This window comes from Papilio machaon, chromosome 7 (genome assembly GCF_912999745.1).
Source record: "Papilio machaon chromosome 7, ilPapMach1.1, whole genome shotgun sequence".
Taxonomy (NCBI): domain Eukaryota; kingdom Metazoa; phylum Arthropoda; class Insecta; order Lepidoptera; family Papilionidae; genus Papilio; species Papilio machaon.
In genome coordinates, this window is record NC_059992.1 from 1,206,908 (window position 1) to 1,230,318 (window position 23,411).

The 23,411-nt window shown below is 37.7% G+C and overlaps 2 protein-coding genes across 2 annotated transcripts; one reads left to right on the top strand and one right to left on the bottom strand.

Moving 5' to 3' along the window:
• Positions 1-246: 246 nt before the first annotated feature.
• Positions 247-16,288, top strand: LOC106715951 (remodeling and spacing factor 1). The gene is made up of 25 exons (XM_045678778.1): positions 247-584; positions 652-839; positions 1,109-1,305; positions 2,043-2,154; positions 2,272-3,758; positions 3,976-4,046; positions 4,530-4,738; positions 5,345-5,504; positions 5,989-6,087; positions 6,565-6,722; positions 7,126-7,291; positions 8,048-8,181; positions 8,845-8,964; positions 9,546-9,682; positions 10,844-10,944; positions 11,164-11,269; positions 11,903-12,098; positions 12,431-12,698; positions 12,867-12,939; positions 13,026-13,147; positions 13,246-13,286; positions 13,361-13,681; positions 13,762-13,846; positions 13,932-14,031; positions 14,141-16,288. The coding sequence occupies exons 1-25, from the start codon at positions 440-442 to the stop codon at positions 16,026-16,028; spliced, it is 6,684 nt and encodes a 2,227-aa protein (XP_045534734.1). The 5' UTR covers positions 247-439; the 3' UTR covers positions 16,029-16,288.
• Positions 16,289-16,544: 256 nt separating this feature from the next.
• On the bottom strand, positions 16,545-23,258 carry LOC106715957 (retinoblastoma-binding protein 5 homolog). The gene is made up of 11 exons (XM_014509367.2): positions 23,112-23,258; positions 23,011-23,036; positions 22,570-22,764; positions 22,124-22,330; positions 18,794-18,975; positions 18,595-18,714; positions 18,195-18,388; positions 17,670-17,845; positions 17,323-17,436; positions 16,975-17,095; positions 16,545-16,626 (listed from the first exon to the last, which is right to left on the bottom strand). The coding sequence occupies exons 1-11, from the start codon at positions 23,128-23,130 to the stop codon at positions 16,550-16,552; spliced, it is 1,431 nt and encodes a 476-aa protein (XP_014364853.1). The 5' UTR covers positions 23,131-23,258; the 3' UTR covers positions 16,545-16,549.
• Positions 23,259-23,411: the final 153 nt, after the last annotated feature.

Sequence of the window (23,411 nt, forward strand, 5' to 3'; positions counted from 1 at the left end):
GTGTCAGTGTTAACTTATTAACTGTGGAAATTGGAAATTAAAAATGTTATTTTAGGATTCATAAATGTTTTGAAGAAATCCTTCATATTTTTTCAGATCTCTATAATAATTCGCAGGAATTATACAAAATACCAACTGCTAACAAAATAAAAGATTCACTTTTAAAAAAATTATTACGTTGGTGTTTATAAAATACCTTTGACAAAAATAATGCCTCAAAAACTTAAAAATTAGTTATGGTGCGATGGCTGTCATCGAGTTTTATTTTATTATTTTAGAAAATAAGGATAGAAGCATTGAGTTTAATTGAGGATGAAGCTATTTTCGTGAATAATGTACATGTTTTATAGATTTCCAATAGATTTAAGTGTGACAATCTCGTACCGGTAGTTGCTATAATTCAGAGATGTTTAGTAAATGAGCATAATAATTGTCGACGATGGCGTCTGATGGAGAAATTTCATGTACGACTGATCCCAATTTTGCTGTTATTTACTCGTTTTTGAAAGTTTTCGGTAAACTGTACGGTTTGGAGATACCTACGATAGCCAAATTGCAAGAACTAATAGAGAATACACAAGAAGGTATGGAGCGGATATCATAATATCGAGTTAAATATAAACAAACATGTAAGCAAGTTTTTTGTTTTAGTGTTGGATCCGTTAAAGGAGTTGCATGTAAGGTTGTTACGAAGAGCACTCAAGTCTATTCAAGTTAACCGTTGGGAAAGGGCTCTCATAAAGTTTTGTCATCAACAAAGATATCATCAGGAAGCCTGGGAAATTGAGAGATTTTCTTACAAGAAAGCTAGCACTCAGGTTAAATTGAGAATTTTAAAGGTAATGAAGTTCATATAAACAAGTTTGTTATTACATATGTGTAATTAAAACGATTAAGTTTTATTTTTTATAGATAATTAGATTAGATAAACTTTTTAAATGGAAAATAACATCATAATTATTTGACATTTCTTTTGGTAATAACCCATAAACATAATTACTTTCTATTCATGAATTTTGCTATTTTATTGTCATGCATTTACAACACTAGTACTTTGATATTATTTAATTTTTTAAACTTTGCCCAAATGTTAATTATTGATTTGCAGTTACTCCTCGAATACCAGTTTACATGTCATCCAAAGTTTAAAAATGCTGTCAATGCATTATCAAGTAATGAGCTGAGATTAGATCCTATTGGCAGGGATAAATATGGTTGTGTTTACTGGCTGCAGATAGACCATGAAGCCAACCTGTGCATGTACAAAGAAGATCAAGATGAGGAGACATGGCAATTAATTGCTAGGTAACTATAACCAGAGAAGTCCACTGCAGTGGAACTTGTTTTAAGAGATGTCCCTTTCATTATTTTTGAAAAAATACAGACAACAATATTTGTTCTAGTTTTTTGGCAGTGAAATTTAATATAATATTTAAATTGAGTATTGTTAAGTTTTTGTTACTAAAAATAAATGCAACTGTGATGTCAAAAATAGGAAGGGTCAATGTGTTTATGAGAATTCTGTTGAACCTGAATGAGAGATATCTGAATAAGCAAGGAACCTCTACAAGCCAAAGAAAAATATTGCGGTCCCTTACTCTCTCTTATACAGGTTCAACGGTATTTTGAATGTCGGACATACATATAAACTGGGTAGAATAATCAGATAATTCAAAGTCATCATGAGTATGTTATCTTTTAAAGGAAGATTGATGCTGTATGTAACAATATACTAATACAGATTACTTTTTAAGTAGCATATAATTTAGCTATTAAAATCTTATTTTCTATCTTGAATCTAGAATAAATTATACTTATTTTTTACTGACTAAAGCTCAAATCTAACAAAAAAAATTAGTAAGTTAAAATAGCCAATAAGACTGATTTCGGCAAAAAAAAAATGAATTGAATATGTCACTCATCCAAATTAGTGTCAATGGTTTGGACTACAGGTTATTATAACAGAATTGATGTTAATACAAACCCACTTCAGTTAGGCAATAAGGTATGCAGTACATTTTAAATATTGTTTCATTTTTCAGCAATAGAGAAGAGTTTGTCAAAATTATAAGTCAATTGAAAAGTGGGGAGCAGGTGTGTCAGCCAGTAGCAAATGAAGATTCTAGCAGTGTTGATGTTCCCACTCATAATGAGGTAATATATTTATATTAAGGTACAAAAATAGAATGTTTTTTATTTAAATTTGTTAGCAGGTCCCCGTAATGGCGAAATTTCTCCTACAAAGTGATTTTTTTTTTTTATGTTTTTCAGATCAGTAAAACAGAAGTTGAGGAAAATGAAGAAGAGTTCTTAAGCCCTGAATCTGAATCTGGCAATGAAAGTGATGAGACCAAAGTGGAGAAATGCAAAGATGATATTACAAGTAAAGAAGAAGAACCAGAACCCCCTAAAGATGATGCCCCAAAAGATATTGTTAAGGAAACAGTTGAAGAAAGTAATGTTACAACAAATACTGTAGATAAAGTTGAAGATAAAAAAGACAATATGACAATAAACAATGAAACTGATAGTAAAAAGGAGGAAGAAAAATGTGAGTCAAATATTTCTGAAAAAGAAACAGATAAAGAAGAAACTGAAGAACAAGAAGTTGGTGAACAAATTGGTGAAGAAATTGAGGAGCCTGTTATGATTATAAAAGGGGAAGGTAATGGAGAGGATTGCGAAAGTTCCTACTTTATTGGTGAAGAGATATCTGAACCAGTAATGTTTATTTATGGTGACGGTTGGGGATGGGACAATGATACCGGCAACCCTGAGGCGTTAGAACATGAAGAAAACACTGAATTGGAAGAAAATTCAGATGTAGACAATCCAAGTGAGGAAGTTTTAAATGGAGAGCATGAAAATAATGTGCAGAAATCTAATAGTAGGGTAAAATTAAATAAAAGTGCTAAATTAAAATGTAGATTATCATCAGTTACAAAGAGGTCTTTAAGAAAACAATCAAACGATAATTCAGATGTATCAAAATCTGATTCTAAAAAACATTGCGTACGAAATTTGGATAAATCAAATGGTTCAAACTCTATAGCCACAAGTAGTCAAAGAGAATTAAGGAGAGATAGCAGTGTTCACGAAAAAAGTACAGATTGTGAAAGCTCAGGTAAAAATAAAACGAAAAAAATCATCAGGAAAGTTAAAAAAAGGGAAGGAATGAGGACACTAAGGAATAACAAAGGAATTGTTAACTCAATATCTGAACCTGAAAATACTAGGAATAGTAAATCTAGTATTATAGAAAAAAGAAAAAGTAGCGTATCATCAGATCATGATGGAAATGCATCAGAGAATGCAGAAAGTGAAAACGTTGAAGGGGAAGAAACTAAAGTTGAGGATACTTTACCGCCCAAAAAGATACGCTTAGAATCAACACCAGAGTCAGATAATGTCTCACATTCCAAAAGCGAAAACGTTGAAAATATCGAAAACAATGACGGTAATACAGAAAACGACAAACATTCAATAACAAATAGAAAGAAAATAAAAGCAAGTAAGGGTAAATTAAAAGGTAAAAAGTTTCTTCAAAACAAAATACAAATTAGTGAGGTAAGTAAGGATTGTGATAAGATAGATGTTAGTGATAATAAGACAAGTAAAGCACTAAAGAGAAGTTTGCTGAATAAATCAATGGACGACAAAACAAAATCTGAATCTCAAAGTGATAGTGAAGATGAAGAACCAGTCAAGAGTGGGAAAAGATTAAAATTTAAACCAAAAAAAATTGTAACTAAATCAAGGTACTAGAAACATTCATCTTACTAATATAATTGTGTATGTTTGGATGTATGGATGGATGGATGTTTGTTGGAAGATATCTACAGAATGACTGCATAGATCGAGCTGAAATTTGACACTTGTAGAACATAGCCTGGAAGAACACATAAGCTACTAATTAAGATTTTTTTATGATTTTTATATTTGACATTATAAGGCAAATGTATTTTTTATTTTCAGAAAAAAAATTGAAGCTAAAATAATGGAAAAATGCTCCAGTGAATCAGAAGATGAAACTTTATATAGTTTAGGTAATTAAATAAAATAAAGTCTATTATAACTTTATTAAATGGCAACATTCATTCATAATAGACGATAGTCCTCATACTAATATTTGGATGGATGGATGTATTTAATTAATTAAGAAACGGCTTAACTCACGTTTGATCGTCCGGTGGCGGCACCGACTAGTTTCGGACCCGTCGGGGGTCCATCTTCAGGGCGACACTCGCCCTGAAGATGGACCGGACGATCAAAACGTGAGTTAAGCCGTTTCTTAATTAATTAATTATGATGTCTCACGAAAGTTTAAACAATTTAATGGATGGATGTATGTTTACTTATCTCTAAAACAGCTTTACAGGTATCAATGAAATTTGGCAGAGATATAGAACATAGTCGGGAGAATACATAAGCTACTTAATTAGTTTTTTTTAATTCAGCGTGGACGGAATCACGGGCAAAAACTAGTATTTTGAAACAATGTAATAAACCATTTCTATTGTATTTTTAAGGTAAAAAATCAGCAAAGAAAGTATTAAAGAAGAAACCTAAGGCGAAGGAAAAAGAGAAGACAACAGCAGCAAGTACAAATGTGACAGATAATGACACTCCTGTGAGACAATCTAGACGGATTGCTCAGATGAAGATAAAAGAGGAAGCGGACAGAAGGCACCTCGAGGAGGTTACATTGAGGGAGCTCAAGATGATACATAAGAAGAAAGTAAGTTAATTGTATTTAACATCCATTTCAAATAAAAAAATGTACATTTAATCATATTGTACACTCGGAGAGATTTCATATCAAACTGCACATTCTGCTAAAAATCTTAAATATTTCTTACACTTTTTTACAAATATCTGATAAAAGTTTATTATCGTAATGGCCGCCATTGTATAGAATTTGACGTCTGCCTTTTTAGTAAATTAGAAGAGTATTAGATGAAGTCACTAAATAAATATTTTTAAATATGTAATATTTATTACTAACCCAATCTAATTTGTTCGTGCGAGAGGCTTTATTTCAGTTCATGTTCCCTTCCCACCCTTTCTTATAAGGAAATGATGGAAAGGGGAAGTGGATTTGGTAGAGAAGTTATCCTCTTTCTGTGCGTTCCCTCCTTCGTTGATTAAAAGTAGGCAACGCATCTGTAATTGCAAAAAAAAAGGGCAGTGTTCGCGTCGCTGTTTTGGCGAATTTAAGTGGCCGCTTGTTTGCCACCTTATAGAATAAAAAATCTTTTATTAAAATCTGTAATTTATTAGCGATTTTTGCCAGATCACAGTCATTCTTATTTGCAGCCTAGTTATGTGTTAACTTTTCTATCAGAATAAGGAAGAGGAGGAGGAGGAGTGGCAGGCGAGCGCCAGCAGCTCGGAGGGCGAAGCCCGGGCGCGGCGTTCGGCCGCCTGGCGCTCAGACTCCACCGGCCCCGAGCCAGACTCCGACTCTGACGAACCTCTGTTTGAACATCACGATGAACCTGAATGTAAGTTTGTAACAAATTACCTTTGGTTTTTATTCATGATAAAGATTGATTTAAAAGTAAAATAAAAGATTTGTTTTTGATGATGAATCGTTTATATTTAATTTTGCACTAGACTAACAAGATAATGCTTCTACGAATAAGGGCCAATGTGCAAATTGACTACAGGAGAGGCTCACAAAGTTTCAACCATATATAAAAATAGGTCGCGTAGGCTCTTTTACTTCAACAATAGCAAAATATTTACGAGTGTAAATGTTTATTTTGTTTAATACATATTGTTTAATAAACTAAGAGGTTACGTTTAATATAAAAAAAAGTAAAAATCATCAATGTGTTACTTTGGCCCTTATATAAAGGACTTATCGATATGTCAAAAAGATTTTGCATTTTGCAAAAATGTCCGAAAAGTCGTGACACAACATACCTAATATAATTATTTAGTGCCTACAGTAATTATTAATATTGAAACTGTTCCTTTGTCCAGTGGAGGCTCCAAGATCGGATCACGAGTTCTCACCAGAGTCGGACTTGGAGAGCGGTGAGCCCACAGAGCCTCTCAAATTAGCGCGTACCTTACAACAAGGTAAGTTAATATAAATATACTGAATGTTGCAACAATTGTATATTGTAGTTAATTGTAACATTTCTTGACAAATGAGATTTGTTAGCCTGTGAAATATAACAACTGTGTGGTATTTCATGGAATATATGCGTGAAGAACAAGTACAGAGTATTTCAAACAATAATGTACAGCAACGTTTTAAGAAATCAAACCAGTATTTTTATTAATTATGTAATTATTTTTTAACAAAATATTTTTTTTTTTTGTTGAATTCTATAATGTTTTAAGGATTGCTGAAAGATCGTGACGTCGTGTTTAGATGGATGGATGTTAATACGTATCTCCAAAACGGCTTAAGGGATCTCGGTGAATTTGACACTGATATAGAACATAGTTTGGAAGAACACATAGTCTATTAAGTTGTTTTTTTAATTTCACGCAGACGAAGACACGGGCGACAGCTAGTATAATTAATGTGTTGAGATGCTGTGTGCACAGGCAAGGATGAGGGATTCTGCAAGCGTTGCGGCAGTGGTGAGCAGCCGGAGTGGATCCTGCTGTGTGACCGCTGCGACGCCGGCTACCACGCCAGCTGTCTCACACCTGTACTACTGCTCGTACCTGAGGGTGACTGGTTCTGCCCCCCATGCAACCACGTAACTAATTTATAACGCATTATTTGTTATCTATCTGCAGTTTGCAGACCTAGGGCATCCCCTTTCAGTCCTACCCTGGGCTGTCACCCAAACGAGCCCTACTCTAACGCCAGCCCTGTGCCTATATAAATACAGTCAAAACCGTTTATAGCGACATCGTTTAGAACAACATACCGGTTAAATTGACCAAAATCAAAGGTCCTGGCTGAATGTTATTACATATCTTTCCTATTAATACCTGTCACCGGTTGTTACAACTATCGGTTTTTACGACTCAATATGAGTAGTCCCTTCGATGTCGTTATAACAGATTTTGACTGTATTCTGATTAATGCAAATAAATTTATTGAAAAGTTAATCACAAAGTAGCAAATAAAATGTAATATTTTGTGAATATTTTCAGGAGAAATTAATATCGGCGCTGGAAGAGGAGCTGGTGAAGTACGACCAGCTGGTGGTTGGTGTGGAGGAGGAGCGCGAGAGACGGCGCGCGGAGCACCCGCACTCCGACACTGAGCAGGAGCACGACAAGTTGGAACATGACGACCACAAGTCTGATGATAAATCTGGTTAGTATTATCTATATTAGTTTTCAAGTTCATAAAAATCCATAGATAAAATTTTGTTCTATTCAGTGATTTGCTCGTATTTCGATTACCGCTCTTGTTGTTGTGAACTTTATCTAGGTACAAATTCAGAGTTCAGTTGGAATGTACTCAACATTAGGTAAACACACAGTACAAGGATATTAAAAACTATAACACAGACAGACAAACATAAACAGAGACAGGATAAATATATAAAATAATAATAATAACAGCTTTATTGTAACACTCATATACATAATTATGTGGAAGCCTTGGTTCCTGAACTAGGGTAAAGCCCCGTGTTTCAGGGGACAATTCCTTCCCCCTATCATTAAATTGATTTTACATTTAGTGACAAAATGAAAGAAAAAAACAATCATTTATAATTTAAAAAAAAAAGAAACAACTTTCTTTTTTTTAATTCGATTTTTTTTTGCATTCAAGTTAGTGTGGGTGTCTGCGCGTGCGTTTTTTGTGTGTGTGTGTATTGTGTATGTTTGTTTGTGTGTGTATGTATCTCTATGAATATGTCAGATGTGCGTATAACAAAAGATAAATTAGCAACTAGTTATTTTTTATGATACACTTGTATTGGTTATATTGTGACAATTATTTGACATTGACAAGAGGGGCGCTAGTGAGCTATGAAAATTTAATTTGACTTATGTCCGGGTCAGATTATTTCGCTCTACGTATTATTACAGTATTAAGGAATAAAAAATATATTGTTTGTTATAGATGGCAGTGGCAGCGGTAGCGAGTGGTCATCATCGTCGTCATCAGGTGCGGTGTACCGGCTGCGCGCGCGCCGCCAGCTGCCTGTCAGCTATCGTGCGCAGGAGTACGACCGTCTCATCAGCTCCGCCATCAAGGTAGCGATTCTTCTTCAAATATCTTAGCGAAAACCCTTTGCAAAGACTTCGCAAGATGTTAAGCACCATCAAGATATTTGAAAAGACTTATACATACTAATGATACAGAAAGTTTCATAGAATACCTTGCTTATGAGTAACTTGTTAATTCTGTCATAATTTGATGTAAAACATCTATAGGCTCACTTGTAAACCGAATTGTTGGCGTGGCGACGCTTGCCGTGGTGACGAGTCGCCACGCTATAATAAGATATACATATATATATATATATATATTTTATGTGTAGTAGAGTGTACGGTGTGGCGACGGGTCGCCACGCTATACTGAGGTTTACATTTATATATATATTTTATTTTAATAATATTTAATATTATTATTATTATTTAATGCATATTACTTGTACACCCACGATGTTTCACATCTGCCAGGCGTCCCATGACGGCTCACATTTTTTTTTGCGTTATTCTAGAGTCCTTAGTTAAGTTAGTACATAAATAATTTGATAGACAGTTATCCATAAAAATACTTTTTGATATATTAACCTGTTTATATCTTTAAACTGTTGTACCGATGTCAGCGCCATCTGTACATTGCAATTTTAACAATACTTTAGCTCATAAAAAATAGTCAAATTGTTATTTCAACATTTGTAATGGTCGCAGGAGGAATACGTAGAGCCTACGACGAGCGCAGGCAACCAGGGCAGGGGAAAGGACATCTCCACCATTATAGAGGCGGCAGAGGAGGAGAAGATGAAAGCCGAGAGAGAAGCAAGGGATCAGGTTTTTCAACATTTCTTTTTAGACATTTCAATTACGAATGTACTTGTCTCTGAGCAATATTGTGACTTTATATATCAAATCAAAATATGGTAAAGTCGGGCTTTTTAAAAAAAATTGTTTTCTATACTTATATAGTTGTCGCCCGCGTCTCCCTCCGCGCTGGATTAAAAAACAACTTAATATGTAGCTTATGTGTTTTTCCAGACTATGTTCTACATTTATACCAAATTTCATCAAGATCTATTCAGCCGTTCTAGAGATACCTTCAAACAAACATCCATCCATCTATCCAAACATTCGCATTTATAATATTAGTAAGATAGAGAAAAATTTTAAAACTAATAAAACGGTTTCAAAAAATTCTTTCACTGTTGGAAAGCTAATCTATCCCAGGTGACATATTAGACTGTTTTTTTTTTATTCCGCGTGGACGAAGTCGGTGGCAACAGCTAGTTTTTAATAAGAACTTTTCAAGCGATTGTTGATTGCACATTCTTATTTGAAACCTTCTATAATTAAGTTTTTTATATCATTTAACATGAACTGAAGTGATTCCATTCCTTCTTTAAAAATACTATCAGGGTGAAGCTGGGGAGGTAGGGGAGGGGAGCCAGAAGAAGCAGAAGAAGAAGCAGCGTCGCAAGCCACGCAAGCTGAACTCCCTCGACGTACCCTCCGAGGATGACGACGAGACTGATGAAGACTTCAAGGATACTGGGTAAATATTGCCTCGCGTTTCCACTGTGAAACATGTTTTCATCTTTTTGTTGAAAAATTAATGTTACAGGTGTTTCCCGTTGAGTCAATTGACATACTTCTCAATGCAATGAGATTTTTTTCCTATTGGACTGATTGAGTATATAGAATTAAAATAAATTCCCATTGGGCCGATTGATCGGTTGGTCGAACGGCCCAACGGGAAATACCACTGTTATATATCTATCTATTCTATTTATCTTATTTTACTAACGTAGTCGTAGGATCTGCTGTTTTTTTTTGCACTAACACTATATGGATGTAACTGGTCTGAAATAAAAGTTATTTTATTTATATCTTTTCCTTATGAGATGATAGTTCTGTATGATATATATGATATATAAATACAACTATTTTGGTATTGAAGCATATAAAATGTGAATAAAAGTAATAAATGAAATTAATTTATTTATTACGAACAGATATAAATAACACACAGACAATAAAAATAGAGGAACTTACAGATGACAGACGTACACAGAATTCACGACAATAAAAACAGAAGAATATACACACAGCATTCACAAGACAAGTTTTAGATATAAACATTGTACCCAAAAATTTAGATGGCTATTATGTAGCTAGCACTAGCTTGTAACAAAGATAAAAAAAAAATTAAAAAAATTAAACCGAGATCCCTTTTGTCGTTTGAGGCCAAAAATCGGCATGGAGTCCTAAAAGATGTCAACATCATAATTATGAATTGACAAAAGAGGTTATATTGTTATATAAATACACGTGTTACTGGCACATTACATAATATACTTTTTATTTTTAATTTCGAAACATTTAGTTTGCAATTGTTTGTTTTTACGTAATTAACATTTTTAATTGAATTGTCGTAATTTATTTTCATCGACTACTAAAGTTCTTTGTACCAATATTTATTATAAGAAAATATTATCTATCTATATATATAAAAGAAAGTCGTGTTAGTTACACTATTTATAACTCAAGATCGATCGAACTGATTTAGCTAAAAATTGATGGGGAGGTAGCTTAGAACTAGAAGACGGACATAGGAACTTTATCTTATGTGCATTTTTTTTTATTCCGCGCGGACGGTGTCGCGGGTAAGAGCTAGTATATATATATATGCCATTTATATTATGATTGTTTCTAGCATGGAATCATCATCTGAAGACATATCATCATCAGCTGAACGAGATTCCAGATCTTCTGACTCATTGCCGATCATACGCCCGGGAAGAAATGATAAGAAAGGTAACTATGAATGTTATATAAATATGAAATATTCCATAATTTCATATTTGATATAAGTGTATGAAATACTAGATGTCGGAAAAAAAATGTACTATGCCTATGTGTTCTTCCAGACTATGTTCTACATTTGTGTCAATTTTTATCATGATCCTTGAGCTGTTTTGGAGAAACCTTCAAACATTCGCATTTATAATATTAGTAAGATGTTTTTTTCCCCAGAACGAACAAAGTTAGAAGAATCGTCTCCTGAAGTGAAGAAAAAGAAGAAAGGCGTTTTCGAAGACAGCTCCAGTGAATCTGCTGATATTAAGGAATTGCCCAAAAAGTAATAATACAATGTTATCCAATATTTATTGTGATATAGCTGTCGCATGTGACTCCGTCCGCGTGGAATTAAGAAATCTTAATTAGTAGGTTATAAGTTCTTCCAGACTATACATTTATGTCAAATTTAATCAAGATCCATTGAGCCGTTCTGGAGATACCTTATAACAAACAAACATACATCAATTTAAACATTCGCATTTATAATATTGGTATAATATTACGGGTTTTTATTTGACATAGTCCTGGAACACTTATCTTGTATTATCCACATATTTTTTGATGTGAAACATCTATAGGATCACTTGTAAATCGAATTGTTGGCGTGGCGACGCTTGCCGTGGCGACGGGTCGCCACGTTATACTAAGGTATACATATGTATACATACATATATATATATATATATATATATATATTATTGTTATTATTATTATTATCATTATCATTATTATTTATTTAATTATAATATTTAATATTTTATGCACATTACTTGTAAACACACGATGTTTCACATCTGCCAGGCGTCCCATGACGGCTCACAAGTTTTTTTTTTTAAATAACTACGATATGTTAATACATTTATTGATTTAATTAGTATATAAGAGTAATTTGTATTAATGAATGTATCATCAGGCCGAAGTCCCGCAAGCGAGGTGATGGTCGTCGGTCGAAGCTGACACAGTATGATGCGGCTGGCAATGTGGTGCGCGCTAGAGTTACATATGGCGGCCTCAGTGACGGACCTGGACCTAATGACTGGTCACCAAAACATCGCACACGACAACGCAAGATCAACTACACGGAGATGCCAAACACAGAGTCTGAAGATGTCAGTACAAGTTGAAATACATTGATGTTTTATTTGTATAGTGTTAAGGTCAAGAAAAAATAATGACGGACTGATTTTAGTAGTATTTCCCTATCCACCCTTTTCTTATAAAGAAAGGATGGGAAGGGGAGGTGGATTTGATTGAGGAGATGCATAAGAAGGTTAAATTCGTCGTCCTTCGTCGATTGAGGGTAGGCAACTCATCTGCAATTGCGAATGTCTATGGGCAGCGGTCGCTTCGCCATTTCGGCGAATTCATGTAGCAGCTTGCTCGTTTGCCACCTTGTAATATATGTAAAAAAATAGATTGTTGTGTAATTTTACATACACAGGAGATGCACAAGTCATCGGGCAAGCACATGGCGGATAGTTCTGACGAGTTCCGCGTCACAGACGAGTGGGAGAACTCCTCCTCTGGCTCTGAGCGCGCCAAGAGGCCGCGTGGAGAGGGAGGGGAGGAGGGCGAGGGTGGCGCGGAGGAGGAGGAGCGCCGGCGTGCCCTCTGCGACCTCGTCACCAAGACGGCAGTGGTGCCGCTGGAGAAGCTGCCCGAACATGTCACACGCGAGAAGACGGAGCAGCTGCACCAACATCTGCTGGGTGAGTAACTACAGTATGTGCCGACTTGCTGCTCATCATCACATTATAATATTGGAGTAAATATTAATGTACTCTTTAAGCCATAGAATGAGGTATAAGGTATTGAAGATAGCAGTTTCTATCAACCGTTTGCGTTGTGAATGTCATCAAAAATGTGTTATATGACAGATGCTCAGCAAGCGGACCTCGCGGCGCGTACTATGCGAGGTCGGGGAGGTCGGGGAGGTGGTCGAGGAAGCAGGTACATTTACAATAGTTCTATTAATTGTAATCATTTGAAAATGTTTATCAATCAAGATATAAATGATTGCTTGATGTGACTCGCAGAGGACCACGCGGTGGGCGGGGGCGAGGTGGTGTGGGCGGGGCAGGGGGAGGGGGCGGAGCCAGCAAGTCCTCGCCCTCCAGCGATGATGCGCTTGCTAAACTGGTCGGCGTTAAAATTAAAGGTACACCTTAAAAAATATCCATATTTGTGACTTGAACAATGTTCATTTACTAACATTTCATACTTTTTTTTTTAATTTTTATGTGATTATTTCCACAGATTTAAGAGAAACTGGAGAAATGCCAATGAGACCGAATCAAGTAAGTAACATACAAATAGTACATTAAAATAGAAATAGTAATCTCTCGAATGGTAACCTCATTGTATTCTTCAGGTGGAAAGAGATAGAAAACGACAGGAGCGCGAGGCGAAGCAAGCGGAAAAGGAGGCGCGCCGTTTGGAACGTTTACAGAAGAAAGAAGAGAAGGAAAAGATAAAAGAGCAGCGGGCTAAAGAGCGAGAGGAGAAGAAACTCGCGCGTCTCGCCCTGCAGGAGAGCAGACGAGTGAAGAGGGAGAAGGTGGAGTACATGCCGCCGGTGCCAGTGGGGGCGGGGCCGGGGGGCATGCGGCCACCCCCACCCGGCTCTGCCCCGCCCCCGCCCCACGCCTCACACGACTACAGGGAGAGGTTCCCCGCCACACCTCGGCTGCAGGTACACAAATATAGCTATGAATCATTTTTAGCTCTTGTTTAAGTTCATTAATAGTATTACTCATTAATTGTTATGTGTAGGTGCGAGCGGAGCTGCGGGGCATTGCTATGGGCGACGACCGCATGCAGCTGATGCACCGCCCCGAGCAGGCGCCGCCCAGAGAAGGTGACAATCTCACACAATTATATTAAACCTTCTTGCTTTTGCCTTTTCCTCGTAACATTATGAATAATGTATATTTGTGTTGCAGGCACATTGTCTGTGGCGGGGTCCCCGCAGCCGTTCAAGCCGGCGCCGGAGGAGCCCAGCCTCATCACACGCATGCCACACATGCTCAACCACCAGTACAGGTACTGTCATCCCCCCCCCTCACTACACATCGCACGCGAACATAACAACACGATATCAAATCAAAATGAGTGTAAGTGCTATGAGTAAAATATTGTTAATTATTACCAGGGGTCCAATGATGTATTCGGGCGGTGCGGGCGGCTCGCCGGGCTACGGGCCGCGTTCTCAGAACATGATGTACCAGCTTCACCCCGGCATGAACCGCGCTCAGTACCCGCAGGGATACTACCAGCACCTGCGCGCCATGCCGCCCGCCTACCCCGGCCATCCCCCCTCGCCCGGCATGCACCCCCCCGCGACACAGCATCGCCAGGTCCCGCCGCCCCCACACGGCGCCCACGGCCCGCCCGGCTCCTCGCCTCATCACGGTCCACCCGTCTCCTCGCCGCACCACGGTCCACCCGGCTCTTCGCCTCACCACGGCCCTCATGGACCACCGGTTTCCTCTCCTCTGCATTACGGCTCCGGTCCCGCCGGACCCCACCCCCATCCGGGTTCCTCTGCAATACCCCCGGGAGCTCCAGGAAACTTACACGGTTCGCCCGTATCATCCCATGGGGCACCGGGAGCATCGCTCGGTTCCCACGGGCCCGGTCCCGGTCCGAATCATGGACCGATCCCACCGAATATGCAAGGTCCACGTCCTCACATGCCTCATGCCGGACCTCATCCGATGGGTCCCGGTCATATGGGTCCTCGTGGTCTTCATGGACCGCACAATTCGAGCATAAACCCGCACGGCGCGGTCCCCGGTCCGCCAGGCCTCGGTGCTAACGGCTCTATAGGTCCGAACCCTCACGGCCCTCTCGGATCTAGACTTCACGGACCGCCGGGCATGCTCGGTCCCCCGGGTCACGGACCGCCCGGAGCTAATCCACTCGGTCCACGAGCTCCCGAAGACTCGAGCCCGCACAGACCGGGCCCGAGTCCTTTGAGCGCAATGGCTCATAGTCTACCACCCGGATTAGCACCCCAAGGGCTGGAGGGTCACGGTCCAATCGGGCCGACGGCGCTACCCGTTCACAGACCCCCCTTCGCCCCCGGCCCTCCCGGAATTACCGCCGCCGGACTGCAACCAAACTCTATCCCCGATCAGGCCGCGGTGGCGACTCGACCCGGCAGCGCCCCCCGCCCCGCGAGCACCGCCTCCCCCGGCCAGTCGCCACACCCGCCCAGCCTCACTCCGGCGACCTCCTCCAGTCCTCCCGTGTCCGCCGAACCGCCCATACAAATCAAAGCCGAAGTCAAAACCGAACCCGAATACAGAACCCCACCGGGTTCCCCCTCTCATCGTCCCCCGTCGCCGGAGCCCTTGCGGAATCATCCGAAGATCAAGCACACCGACAACAAGGACAGGCGACCGCGATACCCCCTGGGGCCCTACGCGCCGCAGTACGGTCCCTACGGGCCGTACGCTCCGCCTGCCGCGCAGCCCCCGGACGCCGCGATGAACCTGCAGGCGCGGCCGCAGCATCCCTCGCCGCTGCAGCGCATCCACGCCAACATGGCGCAGTACCTGCCCGCGCTCGCAGACAAGCCGGAGCCCTTCCTGCAGCACATGCGGCTGCCGCGACCTCCCTACCCCCCCGCGCCCCCGCTGCATGCCCCGCACGCGCCGCCCGGACCACGCTACGCCGACCTGCAGCAGCGCCCCACCGCACCCACACCTCCCCCGCAAGCCCCGCAGCCCGCACCAGCACCCGCACCCGCACCCATCTCACCAGAAATACGTAAAGACGAATCACCCAAAGTCGCCGAGGAGGAGGTGGAGGGTGAGGACAGTCAGCCGAGCTCGCCGCCCGACACCAAGCCGGACTTCTCGAGGATAGAAACTGTAAATAAGATGGAACCTCTGAAGGCGCCGGAGCACATCAAGGTAGAGGCGGAGGCTGAGGCGGGGGCGGGGGCGGGGGCCGGCGCGCGGGAGGAGGGCGGCGAGTTCGGAGGTCTCGTCAGCTACTTCTCCAGCCAGCACGAGGACGACCTGGACGCCTAGCGACACACAGACAGACAGACAGACACACACACACGCTCGCGGTGTACATATAGACATAGATAATTATATTTTTAGGGTGAGTTAGACGCGACGCGTGTAGTTTGGACGCAATGTATATTATATAAATCTAGATCGAAAAAGTTAAAAAATGAGAGTCTTTTTGGTCTCGAATGAAATGATGTATTATTATTTTTATTTTTTTGTTAATTTCTAAGCGAGATTTATTTATACAACAAACAATAAGTACTTACTGTATACTCTAAATACGAATTTTATTAAAGAAAAATAATTTCTTTTTGCAAAATAAATGTTTTCTCTTAATCCTTGGTTATTTTCTTCCCTTTATCCTCTAAAATATTTAGTGTATGAGAGGACTTGAGCATTTCTGCCACTGAATAACAACAGCTATATTTTTTTTTAAATCTTATTAACCTTATTTCTTTGGACTGCTGTTTTGGACGTTATTTATAAGGGATTAAAAAATGCACAAACTTTATATATAAATATTTATTTACTTATAGTTACTTCCGAGGCCTGCCCGGTACCTTCTTGTTGCCAGCTGTCTGTTTATTCTTACCGCCAAATGATATCGTTTGCTCTGAAACAATACACGGAAAATTCGATAATTGTTCAAAGCATCACTTCATTTTATTTCTTGAACAAGCTGTCGCCCGCGACTCCGCGCGGAATTAATAAAAAAACTTAGTAACCCATGTGCTCTTCCAAACTATGTTCTACATCTATATTAAATTTCATCAAGATCAATGCAGCCGTTCTGGAGATACCTTCTAAAATTCAAACATCCATCCATCCATAATACATCCAAACATTTACAATTATTTATAAGATAGTTAGTAGTAGTATTTTTTTTTAATTAACACTTGTGTCACTTCACAGGGAATTTATTTTAGTTATCACTAGTTTGTTATAATTTGTAGACACTAACCAGGAGGCGGTATCTTGAGTGAGATGTCGTATGTCTTGCTCTTGGGTCTTTTGGCGGCGGGCTCCAGTTTCTCCGGTGTCTCAGTGGGCGTCACCGTCTCCTGAGTCGCCGCCCACCCATCCTATGAAGCATACACAAAATTTACGTGTTATTACAAACAAGTAATTTCCAACCAATTTCATTGAAATTTCGTTTATCAAAATTCAACAGTTGAAGTTATTCAATATAGAAACATGTTAACTTATGTAGCAAATAACTTGTATCGTCTATTCTTTGTTGGGGTCACAAATTTAATTCTTTGACCGTACATAAATACTATCATACAACTGTCTCATCATCATGACTGACCTCCGGATCTTCAATCTCAGGTGCGATGGGCAGAAAGGAGAGCAGGTTCTCATCCTCGCCTTCCTCATCCGAGCTGCAGAAGGCCGCCACAGGCTCGCATGTCGTTACATCAACCTGCAAGTTCCCACGACCAAAATATTCACATAAAACATAGTTTGTTCATAAAATAGAAATAACTAGCTGTCGCCCGCGACTCCGTCCGCGCGGAATAAACAAAAACTTATTAACTTATCAGTCAAGTATGAGATACAAAAAAAAAACTACCTTTGAAAAATCTATTTTACAGAAATTACGTCTATTGTGGATCACCGTCACCAATAACCAATATACTGAGAGCCATCACTCACCTCAACTTCCTCATCATCGCGGCTCTCCCCCGCCTGGTCAACAGATCTGTCCTCATCCTCCACATCGAACTCGCTCTCCCGCTCCTCGTACTCCACGTTCTCGTCCAGTTCCTTGAAGTCGGGGGCGAAGGCCGACCAGTTCTCCACCTGGTTCTGCGCCCAGATCGATACCACGCCTGGAAATTGAACCCTTCAGATTACATAACATTCCCACTGTACGAAAATTAACTCGCCAGCCGAGTAGCTGGTACATTTGTACATATTTTAATGTAAATAAACAAACATCAAACATCAGATAATCTTTGCTTTAAACCAAAAAAAAAAAACAACGAAGTAATTTATTCCTACACATTCCTTCTTTACAAATAAAAAAGCCATTTCCCTATTTTTATTGCTTCAAAACACACCTTTAAATAATGACAAAAATTTAAGTTGCAAGAACTTTCGAAAAAGAATTAATAATTATTACAGCAAGTTACATGAAAACAGATGAATGAGTATTATGACAGGTGACAGGTTACTAACCGGCACTAATACTGGCTATGATGGGCCTGACGGGATGCCAGACGACGTCCAGCAGCAGCTCACCCTTGGTGCCGTGAAGGATCTTCACAAGGTTTCCGATGGACTTCTCCCAGATGTAGAGCGCGTGCTGGCGGGCAGACCCCGCACAGATGTACTCCCCGTCTCCGGAGAAACAGCACTTCTTCCAAGTCGTTCTTGATTTGTTACAGATATATTAAACAGTAGTTGAATATTTCTTAAAAAAATCTTTATCAATACAAACCGTAACTTTATTCTTAAAATGTTTTGAGATTTCTAGTACTATTAGGAATGTTGTTTTTAGAAAAGGTGTCTACAGACAGCTGTTGTGGGTTAAAATCTTTCCATTCAACTTAATAGTTATTAAAAAAAAAATACTAACTTATTAACAAGATCCTGTAGTTTCTGTATAGGCTCTGGTTCCCCGTTCACACCACATTTGATCACCGTATTTGTATCATATACTCTTATCACCCTATCCGATGTATTCACAAGGAAACAACTGAAAGTAAATAATTTTTTAATACTTTACACTGGCAATACATAAATGTCCATTCAAGTTTGTACCAAATTATACTTACTCTCCTCTCCGTGCAAATTCAATACTTTTAATGCCTGTCGTACTAGACGTTCCAACTGTTATTTTAAAACTTGCCTTCACAGATAATAACTGAGAGTCTAGAATTAATATTTTGCCTTTAGCATTGCCTGTGTACACATAGTCACCTCTTCTGTCAAATGATGCTATCACATTTATATCACCCTAAAAGAAAATATAATCGTAAAGAGAATGATAAAAGTTAGGAAGGACTTGAAATTACTACATCTACAAGGACACCATAGTTCTTAAATTTTCAACAACTAAATAAAATTATAGAAATTAGTAATGCTGAAAATGTCCTATTAACTTCAAAAGGTTAAACTAAAAACACTTGTTGAGTTTTTTTTTTTTGTTTATTACATGGTTTGCAAAGTGTTAAAACTGTTGGAATATCAGTGTGTTTCTACTCACTAAAAACCTGTTTATTAACAAACAAGTTGAACCTGGATAAGCGATAGTCCAAGTGGCGGCAATAGATTTCTCACATATAGTGGTTTCTTTTACCCGAGTTTCCCGCATATAGAGATTATCTGTTGTGACCGCATAATAATTAACTTATTGAGGTTTCTTGTTTATTCAGTTCTTTCTTGCCCAGGTTCAACTATATATAGTTTATTTATTTTATTTATTTAAACTTTGTACATACACATGAAGTATTGTACTGGAAAGCTTAACTCTAAAAGAGTTCTCTTACAGCTTACCATTATATAGAGAGAGGTTGTTTAATGGGTAATTTATTTATTTATTTATTTAATAAGTAAATGTGTGTACAAGTCGTCATAAATAACGTCTTAAATAATAAACTTAATAAATATTACATATATAAAAAACGATTTTATATTCTTAAAGTAGAGTCTTCGAGCTTTCCAAAACTCTATTACAAAGTACAATTATCTTTACATTAATATAAAAAAATTGTGACAAAATTATATTCCATGATTACTTGTAATCATACACTTAATTCATTTATCTTTTTGATATCATGTGTGCTGCAACCTACACTACGTACTAAAAACCATTTTCGAAATTTGTAATATATAAAAATTCAATGCTTACTAATAGTTTAAGTAAAAATTTTGAGGATTGTGCAAAAAAAAAATAATTCCAAGCATTTTTCAAATTTCGAAATTTAGTGATTTTTAAATAGCTGTAATTAGTCTTTAATATATATATATATATATATATATATATATATATATATATATATATATACAGTCAAAACCGTTTATGGCGACATCGTTTAGAACAACATACCGGTTAAATTGACCAAAATCAAAGGTCCTGGCTGAATGTCATATACATATCTTTCCTATTAATACCTGTCACCGGTTGTTACAACTATCGGTTTTTACGACTCAATATGAGTAGTCCCTTCGATGTCGTTATAACAGATTTTGACTGTATATACAGTCAAAACCGTTTATAGCGACATCGTTTAGAACAACATACCGGTTAAATTGACCAAAATCAAAGGTCCTGGCTGAATGTTATTACATATCTTTCCTATTAATACCTGTCACCGGTTGTTACAACTATCGGTTTTTACGACTCAATATGAGTAGTCCCTTCGATGTCGTTATAACAGATTTTGACTGTATATATATATATATTTATATATATATATATATATACATATTTTGTTTAATAGCAAAACTCAAAGTGATATAAAGTGTTCCTTTAGACCTGTTTTGAAGGATGGCAGCGATGTACTTTCTCGTATGGACGACGGAAGAGAGTTCCACAGCGTAACAGCACGGACAGTAAAAGAGTTGGCAAAGCGAGAGGAAGTGTGTGAGGGATATTTTAAAAGAGAATTTTTTTTAGACCTGGATGGTTGGTTTTCAGGCACGAGAAAGTAAGTTTCTTCCAAACAAAATTAGTGAGATGACAACATTTTTGTAAAGATGTTTCAGCAGTGGAAGCCTTGGGTTTGTAAATTTATGTACTTCAAAAAATATGCAATATATGGTTTAATGTGTTTTAAAGAATAAATAATCCGTCCTCATTCACAGAACATATAAATCAAATTTGGGCCACCATTCTCTAATTCCGAGGTTGTGATAGCACCAAAGATAGCATCAATATTTTCCATGATAGTCTACCAATGTATAAATAAAAAATCGTCGGCATATCAAATCCTCGTAAAGTTGCAGACATTTTATTTTGTTTTGTTTTGCCAAATTATGTTATACACATTTTTAATTGTGGTTTCATTTAAATAACTATTTAATTTAAATTAACTCTGACCTTTAATATTGTTTGTTAAATTGCTTTACCAACATAGATAAGTCTTTTGTTTTATTATTTGATTGTTTATTAGTGATGCAACGGATGTCTGTTTCCGTTTCCGCAAGTGCGGAAGTTCCGCGTACTTTTCAACATCCGTTTCTGCTTCTGTTTCCGCAACTTTTATAACGGAGATAAAACGGAACTTTACGACGGCTGAGAGTTCCAAATGCGCGGCGCGAGAAGCGCGGTTCGTGCGCGGCCTTTCGGCACTTGTCGCATTTGTTTGTTCACGTACTTTTTTTGTCAATCTAAGCGCGTAATATTTTCTGCTGCTATTTGAAACAATCAGTTTCTCTTGCTGGAGTTAACTGTCTAGTTGTTGTCCATATAAAATTTGACAACTGGCAAAATGTGACTATTTCATACTTCGAGTTATTAAATGTACTTTTGAATAAGTGATAACCATGTAATATATCATCATCATTATTATCATATCTTAACACATTCACTGTTTACAAAATAAAATAGGTAAGGGCTGTAAGGTAAGGTAAGGCTGGGAGCCAAAACCTTTTACGGTGAATTTTTATTATTTAATAATATTTTTATTTTTAAGTTTTAATATTTAAAAGCCTCCGTTTGTCAACACGTATTTTAACTTATTGCAGCATAGTAAAAAATACATACATTGAAGGCTAAAGGACACCGATATCCAATGCCTTAATAAATTAAAAACGAATACAAGCTGTTTTTACCAAAAAAATAAATATTTGTAAATATGTTTTTTTTTTCATATTATTTACACTTCTGTTTCCGCATCCGCTTCCGTTTCCGTTTCTGCTAAAATTTATTTTTGACATCTGTTTCCGTTTCTGGTTCCGGTAAGACACTTCCGTTGCATCACTATTGTTTATGCCCCAATACTTTATATAAGTTGTAAGTGAAATTACATGTTGTCTGAAATCTTTTTTAATAGTGTCTAAAACTGATGTAACACATGTACTTTTGTTGATGAACCAAATAAATAAATAAAATAAATAAATTAGGATGGTAAGATTATCTAAAACTGTAACTATATACTTACATCATCATCAATAGGTAATATTTTATGTTCACCTTCCGTATCAACTAACAAAGCTGCATGTCTCATAGGACACACAAGAAATCTCCTGTCATTTCTCGGATCAAACTGTACCCTCACTATGGGGGTTGGAAACCTGTAGCGCTGTTCACATTCACCTGATAGAACATCCCATATACACACATTGTGGTCAGTTGAAGCTGACAATAGCTAAAAAAAAAAAATTATATGATTATAACTTAAATGTTGCTGGCCAGTACATAGCAGTAATTATCAAATTATGAAAAATATGTCACTGAGCTACCCATATAGTTAACTTCTAAATCTCAAATTAAAAAAAAAAAACAATGTCTAGCAGCAAACATTACAATAAGACAATAAAGTTTCAAATTGTTTTTTAAAATAAGTAATTTTTGAATATATCTCATGACAATAGACAAAATATTTACTTTTTTACAATTCCTTGACCAGCTTAGACTGCAAACAGGATAAACATGTGCAGATATTGATTTAGCAATTCCTCGAGTCAGGAAGTCCCAGATAAAGATCCTGCCATCATTGCAGCCCACTGCCAGCAGAGTCCCCCGTCGGTTGAACGCACACGTTGCTGCCAATGATATAGAGTCCAGAGCACCATCAAACTCCTATCATAAAACCGTAACTTTTATAAATATATTATACTAAAACTCTGCATCTTAACTAAATTTTACTTGTTTTAGCAACTCATATCTTTTCCCTCTATAAATTTAGTATGTGGAAGAAAATTTTCTTCAGGTTTTTATTTATTTACATTATATAGCAACGTAAAACACCGGCCTACTTGGCCGGTTATGTTTTTGTAACAATATCAAATCGTCTGAATTTTCGTGAAAGACATTAAGAATATTTACCTCTGGATAATTTTGTCCGAATGATTCTAAAAATAAAATAACGTAATTAATAAAATGTATTCATGACAAACGAAATACGTATAGAAAGTATTATTACCGACCCAATAGTTCCAAATTCATTTTAATATTTGTATTAAAACAACATAGTTTAGCCTACAATTTAATTCGAAATTAAAATTATAAGGCTAATAAGGAATCCAGATCAAGCTCAGCCTTTAGGAATAACTGTGAAAAATGTTGTTGTTATTATATTACTTCACTGACATAAATTTTAGGTTAAAAATGTCTCAAAGAATATAAAATTCATACGTAAAGGTGAAAAATTATTTTTGAATGAGCAACAAGCACCAAAGTCAAAAAAATGAGAAAAAATGCTGTTATTAAAATTATATTCAATAAGT